Source organism: Magnolia sinica, chromosome 8 (genome assembly GCF_029962835.1).
Source record: "Magnolia sinica isolate HGM2019 chromosome 8, MsV1, whole genome shotgun sequence".
Lineage (NCBI taxonomy): Eukaryota > Viridiplantae > Streptophyta > Magnoliopsida > Magnoliales > Magnoliaceae > Magnolia > Magnolia sinica.
The window spans coordinates 5,370,656-5,378,127 of record NC_080580.1 but is presented as its reverse complement, the minus strand read 5'-3'; the positions used below and the strand labels follow the sequence as shown (position 1 = coordinate 5,378,127).

At 41.4% G+C, this 7,472-nt stretch overlaps 1 protein-coding gene across 1 annotated transcript; it reads left to right on the top strand.

Moving 5' to 3' along the window:
* Window positions 1-1,101: 1,101 nt before the first annotated feature.
* On the top strand, window positions 1,102-4,554 carry LOC131252691 (UDP-glycosyltransferase 76B1-like). The gene is made up of 2 exons (XM_058253368.1): window positions 1,102-1,635; window positions 3,504-4,554. Exons 1-2 carry the CDS (start codon window positions 1,137-1,139, stop codon window positions 4,379-4,381), a joined length of 1,377 nt encoding a protein of 458 aa, XP_058109351.1. The 5' UTR covers window positions 1,102-1,136; the 3' UTR covers window positions 4,382-4,554.
* The last annotated feature ends 2,918 nt before the right edge of the window (window positions 4,555-7,472 follow it).

The window sequence follows — 7,472 nt, the reverse complement described above, 5'->3', positions numbered from 1 at the left end:
TGTTATTCTCAATAATTTAAAATGATGGTGGGTATATCCATTCAATGTACTCGTATTACCAACAAAGCATGACATTAATCTTATCCCATGGCAATTGGGGACAATCCGTAATAATTATGTTTTTTTAATCCCATCCCACCTAATCCTTTCTAATCTCACCGCCCAAACAGAGCCTTTTCCCAGGACTGATCATCTCCAAACCGTACATAACGATGAGATGTTTTTTTCTTCCCTCATTTGTGTGACACGTGTGATGAACGGACCTGTCCAACACACACATTGAGGACATCCTGATGAGCGGCTTGATCTGACCCACGTATGCCACATTCGCACATTTATAACTAATTCCTGGGCAGTGAGTCATGCCTAGTGGGGACTCCAAAAAAAACCTCCCACATTGGAATGTCCATCAAAGGTTCCCATCGTATCAATGGTCTGAATCACCGTCCTATCTTTCTCTTAAAATGGGGATTGTGTGGGGCCCACTGAATGTAGGGCGCCATCCATTCCGTCCATGAAGTGCACCGATTCAAGTTCATGCCCTGTCCTAAAAATCAGGCCGATCAAAAACACGTGGGTCATACCACATGGTATACATTGGAATGGGACCCACGATTGAAACCTACTAGTTCTTGTGTGGGCCACTGTGTTTTTTTATATTCCATCTAATCCATCCATAAGATGCGCTAAATGGACACCTCGAAAGACAAAACCTTCTGATAGGCACTTAATCAATTAAAAATTGCCAGCATGGATACAAGTAATCGAAATTAAACTATCCACATGGTACATCTCCAATGAAATGTATCTAAAATAAGAAGTTACATTTCATTTATTATCTTATTATCGGATTGGCCCACATTTATCTGATGATGCTAATGTAACAATCAAGTGTCCACTGATCAGAGGATAGGATCTTCCAACCAGTCTAATTTCCAAACTATGACTTATCAAAGTGGGGTCCACTAAATAATTTAATTTGACTGAATGTATACCACGTGCTTTACATTTCATCGCATGTGTATCAAACATCATACTCTGCCAGAGTATCATATATATAACCCCCAGCATCTATACAGAGACCCCCAAAAACCAGTGGCCCATATCCACCGCATCCGATCAAATCCTCAAAATCAATGGAGCAATCGAGGGACTTGCAAATCCAAAAAAAGAAAGTCCCTCATTTAGTTATTTTGCCAATCCCATTTCAAGGCCATGTCAATCCCATGCTTCAACTGGCCAATCTCCTACACTCTAAAGGATTCTCTATCACAGTAATTCACACAAACTTCAACTTTCCCAATCCATCCGACTTTCCCAACCTCCGCTTCGAGCTTATACCTGATGGCTTATCAGATGATAATAAGAAATGGACCGAGGACCCTATATCTGCTGTGCACGTCCTCAACGACTCATGCCAAGAATCATTCCATGATTGCTTGTCCCGATTGATATCAGATGGCCCACTTGGCCCGGTTACGTGCATCATCACTGATGAGATTTTTTACTGCACGAAAGACGTTGCAGATCAATTGAAGCTCCCGAGAATTTTGTTAGGCACCAGCAGTGCCTCTTTAGTCGCCACCATGACGTCTTTCAAACTTTTACAGCAAAATGGACTCCTTTCCATCTCAGGTTCGTCTTCATGTTAGAGGCCCGTTTGGGTGTCTCCCAAATCTTGATTGGTTCCACTCATGAAATTCTTGAAACCTATTGATCTTAATACGCAGGCAAGAAAGTTCTTAAATTGTAGTATGCATCTTTACAAACCTTGGTTTGATGCTACAGCCAAACACACCATGTATATCAAGCACATCATATGTGCCCCTTTTTTCTTTTCTTTTTTTTGAAGTTAAACCTTTTATTCACATAGTCATATCTATCCGCACGGAATCCGTGGACATTTTTTGAGAACTCATCATAAATGATGTGAGTTCAAAATCTGAACGGTACACGTGATGCAGCACCCCATGAAATCCCTCGGGCCGAACTTTTACTTTGATCTAAGACTTTATTGAGCCATGGAAAAAGAAAACAGTTTTCTCCCTTGATTTGCATCTCTCTTTTATATCACCCACCAAAGTCTTAGATTATGGTGAAAATTGATCCTCTTAGGTTTCGTGGGATGCCGCATCACATGGACCGTTAGGATTAAACGCACATGACACGTGTGTAAAGGTGAGCAGTAGGTGAGCAGGTGAGCATGCCTCTCTATCTCCCAATATATATATATATATAATCTTCACGAGGAATTCAAGCAATCACCGGACACTTGATACACTCTTAATAGTCTGATTTTCTAGTTGCACTAGGACAGCTAATCTTCGTCTTCTTCCTTTTTAAAGTATCCATTCGCTATCCACCAGTTGGATGGTCAGGATCATTCGATCAGTTCAATTCCTCAGCTATGCTCCGTGGACACAGATATCCTGGAAAGCCTTTCGCATGAAGTTTCTCTGCGGGATATTACTTGGGGCTCACCGTGTTGTTTTTGAAAAATTCATTCCCTTCATCCGTATTTTTAGATCATTTTAGGGCATGATAGCAAAAATCAGGTGGATCCAAAATTCAAGGCTGTCATACGATAGGGAAAACTGGAGAAAGAGTTTTCTACAGTCGAAACCTCGCTGAACCCTATCTTAATGTTTTCATGCCATTCAAACTGTTTATAATTTCATTCCCACTGGGATGAAAATTGAAGTAAAAACACAAAACTATTATTAGCCTTATACTAAACTTTTGTAATCATACAATCACTAAATCTCCACTGTTTCCTCTGGCGCGGCCCACTTGAGTTTTAGATCCACCTATTTTTGGTCTCATGCCTTAAAATGATATCGGAAAACGGATGCACCAGGAAACATCATAGTGTATGGGTCCCACGTTGCATCCTGGGGAAGCCTTTTCAAGGAAACCCACGTCCATGCTCCCATCTAAACTAGACCTTATGATTTGGACAGTTTGACAAGTTGCATTGAGGTGTATCTGTGCCACGTGTAAGGGTGATGGCACACCATAACTTGAAAATTTTCCTTGAGTAGGTCTACTGATCTAAATGTGCCAGACTGGCCAGAGTCTATCTGGTCTTGATTCGAGTCACGACTCACCTGAGTCGAGGGAGGATGACTCGTTGTCCCAAGCCAGAAATGGACTCAACTGAACTGAGTCCAAGTTGACTCGGACGAGCACATGGGTCAACTATATATCTAGCCTATCCCGCCAACTCAGTTAGGCCCATTTCCAACCCCAAGTATGTATAAATCCAATTAGAAAAATGAAATACAAGGACACATATAATTTATTCTTTATGAAGAAAAACACAACAAATAATATGGCTTGGGGAACTTTTGTTGGGACCCTTTAGTGATCATGAACATTCATTTGGTGGGCCCCACTGTGAGACTTCCCTACATTTCACAAGAGATACAGTGAGGTTACAAAAATACATTTTAACTCTACAAACAAGCAATGCATAGACATACTAATGAATCCGTCTTTACCAGATGGCGAGCCAAACACACTTATTCCTGAAATTCCACCCCTCAGGGTGAAGGACATTCCAGACATTGGCACGGCAGATCCTGAAATCTTTGAGCGTTTGGGGGCCGAGACTCACAATGCAATGAGGTCTGCTTTGGGTTACATCATGAACACATTTGATGGTCTTGAATCAACTGAGTTGGCAAAAATTAGACAAGATATTCATCCCATGCCATTGTTTGAAGTGGGCCCACTCTATAAATTCTCACCGGGATCATCAAACAGCATACTAACACAAGACTACAGTTGCATGGCATGGCTAGACAAGCAGGCGCCAGAGACCGTGATTTACATCAGCTTCGGGAGCTCGGGTTCCTTTGATAAAAAAGACATGGTGGAGATAGCCTGGGGGCTAGCTAATAGTGACCAGCCCTTCTTGTGGGTTCTCCGTTCCGGCTCCATCCGCGGCCATGATTCAATCGAATTGCCAAAGGGATTCGAAGAGAAGATGCAGGAGAGGGGCCGGATAGTTAATTGGGCCCCACAACAAGAAGTGCTGGCCCACCCATCAGTGGGAGGTTTTTGGACACACAATGGTTGGAATTCTACGTTGGAGAGCATATGTGAAGGGGTTCCTATGTTATGTTCTCCTTATCTATGGGACCAAAATTTGAATGCGAGGTTTGTGAGCCATGTTTGGAAGGTGGGAATACAACTCGAGAATGGGTTCAATAGAAGTGAGATAGAGTTGGCCATAAGAAGATTGATGGTGGAGATTGAAGGGAAGAAGATAAGAGAGAGAGCACGTGATCTAAAGGAAAATGCAATGCATTGTATAGAAAAGGGAGGTTCTTCATGTGAGTCATTAGAGACTTTGGTTGATCTTATCATGTCATTGTAATGCCTCTTTTCTTATCATGTTTCATTTGTATTTTCATTCTATGGCAAGCTACAACAAGATGTATGTGATCAAATGGGCCTTTGTTTCAGTGTAACTATATTCCTTTGATGTTAAACATGGCACTGGTTGAAATTTAGGCTGTATGTGAACTTTCAATACAACCATTTCTTTCCTATCAATGCATCAACACAAATAGAATATACAATCCAGTGCAAACAGTGGGCCATACCATTAGAGCTGGGCACAGGATGACTCGACTCGGTAGACTTGACTCGTCCAAGTCATTCAGACCCGACTCGATCCGAATTGAGTGGGTGAGTCAATCTGAATCGAGTAGACTTCACCCAATCCGAACTCAAATCGAGCCGAGTTCAGATCACCTAATAACTCGACTCGACTCAACCCAAAATCCAACTCGGTACTCACTCGACACGATCCAAAACCCGACTCGTGTGTGTGTGTGTGTGTGTGTGTGTGTGTGTGTGTGTGTGTGTGTGTGGAACTCCATATTTGATATTTCATGTGTGTGTGTAACTCCATATTTGATATTTCATATCTAAGATACCGTGTGGTTAATAGAGAGGCTGTAATTCTGGCATGTGCACCTAGGTTTCGAGTTGTGATTTCAGACCGTGGATACCCGCTTCACCCGACCCGACTTGGTACCTGTGACTGGATCGGACTCGGTTTGGATTAGTTCAAGCTAGACCTGGACTCGAATCGAGTCAGGTATGCTGGACTAGTTGGGACGAGTTTTGGTCAGGTCTGTTTCAAAACCAGATTGAGTTGGTCAGCCTTAACTCGGTCCAAATTGACTGGATGCCAAGCTCTACACACCATGACGATCACTTGGTTTTTTTTTTTTTCAAGTTTAATTTAGTCGAGTTTTCACGAGTTTCTTCAAGTTCAACTAGGTTTTTCTCAATTTTTGACTGAGCCATGTCCTGATTGAGTTTTTCTTGAGCCCTGATGATATCTAGTTGCGAGTGAAGGTCCTTTTTTTCTTTTTCCAGTTTTTAAGCTATTGTATGAGATGATGACAAGCAATTATTTGGTGGGCCCCATCAGTACATTGAATCCGAAGCTTGGTTTGTGGTGGGCTAAGGGCATGTTTGGACATACCATCTAAAGAAGGATTCGGAGTCAATACCCTTGTCTCCATCTGACACGATGGTTCCCAAACGTTGATTTCAGCCTACAGGATGATGTTGATGAAAGGATGAGTTGGAGACCCTTGTACACACTAACTAGCCGCCCCTTGTAAAATATTAAAAATAAAATCCATTCTCATGTGCTGTGGAATTATTAGATAAGCCCAAAGGAAATGAATGGATTGATTCATGCACATCAATGGGAAGGTTCCAATCATGGGTCCCAATGTAATTGTCTTTCTAAATTGTTTCATTTGATGGTGGCCAATAAGTAAAAAATGGGACCTGGAATTGCAAGGCAAAAGTTTTTTTTTTTAAATGAAATAGATTATATTCAATCAGAAATGAACTTTATATGGACTAAGACCAGCTTTCAGGCTCCCACCCAAAAATAGGAAGCCTATCATGTCTTTATTGGAAATTACGGTGACACCTAAAGACTAATCAAGCAAAGTACACACAATCACACAATCAAGTTAAAATAAGAACAATTCAAATTTCATGTAATATATATATATATATATATAGTATCAATATATATACATATATATATAGATATATATAGATATATATATATATATATATATATATAGTATCAATAGACCTTGTTGCTCACAAATTTAAGACATCAACAATGTGCTTGCAAAAATATTTTTCAACCAAAGTCTAGCCACATTCATACCTCGCTGGATAGGAAAATCCTTGCAATTTTTCCTCAGTGCATAATGTACCGTAGGGCCCATTGAACGCTTGAATCTAATCTTTGTTGGTAGGATACGTAAGCCGTGACGGGTAAGGGCGTGTTTGGATTCACGTTTTGGTTGTATTATATTGTATCCGGTACTGTTCACGTATACGTTGGGCGATATTAAGAATACATCCAGCGGAGACGTGCTACTAACCAATATTTGGATAGGACGTATTACTCTAATATGTATAGAATTTTATGTCAGATCAATGTTTGGAAACAATCGGATAAGGGCCACATGATGTATATACGTGCGTGTAGTGGGGCTCACTCACTGTTCCATTAAATGATCTGAGCCGTTCATTCACTTCAGAAGGTGAGCATTACCCTTGCCTAGGTGTCCTTTTGTTTCTATGCAAACTATTGCAGAATCTCAACTGTTAAACATGAAATAGACGGCGGAGTAAACACCCTCATGGGCCACGCTAATTTCACTCCAAAAGCACTCCCTTCCGAATGGTTTTTCGTCCTAAATCCAATGGACGGAGTGAATTTTCCAAGAACCTTTAATAAGTGGGCCACCAAACTTCACAGAGTCGATGTACGTCGACTCTGTTGCGAAACAGAGGTTCCGTCTTTTCGTTGTGGGCCACCATCATGCAGTGAAAGGTGGATTTGAACCGTTCATCAGGTAGAGGGAGAAAAACCTATGAAAAATATGTTGACCTTTCATGGCCATGTACTTCCTCATGATCACTACAATGATCAAAAGAAGACCGTTTGGCTGTTGTTTCAGCTTGATTGTCTCAGTGGGCCACATCATCAGATGATCAAAGCTCACCATTCATGGTTTAAATCTCGAGAGGAAGATGATGGACGGTGTGGATTTGTCAAAAGATGGTCATACTGGGCATTACCAGCAACACAGTGAAAGAAGAAAATGCTTTCTTCCTATTTACATCTGATTGAAAGTCCGACCTGTTGCGCGGTACAATCCCATCGATGATGCAAAGTGGTTCTCGGGCGTATTCGCACACGTTAAATGCGTCGCCCGATTTCCAAACGAGGGACATGTCCTATCAACTCCACTAATATGATACTATACACTCGAAACCGCGAATCCAAACACGCCCTAAGGGAAGAGTTGTGGGTTCACGACAACTGTCCAATGCACCCAGTCATTGCATGTGGGGTCATGGATCACTGATACAGACTTTTGATACAATAGGCTTTATTGACTGTGGAGGATACC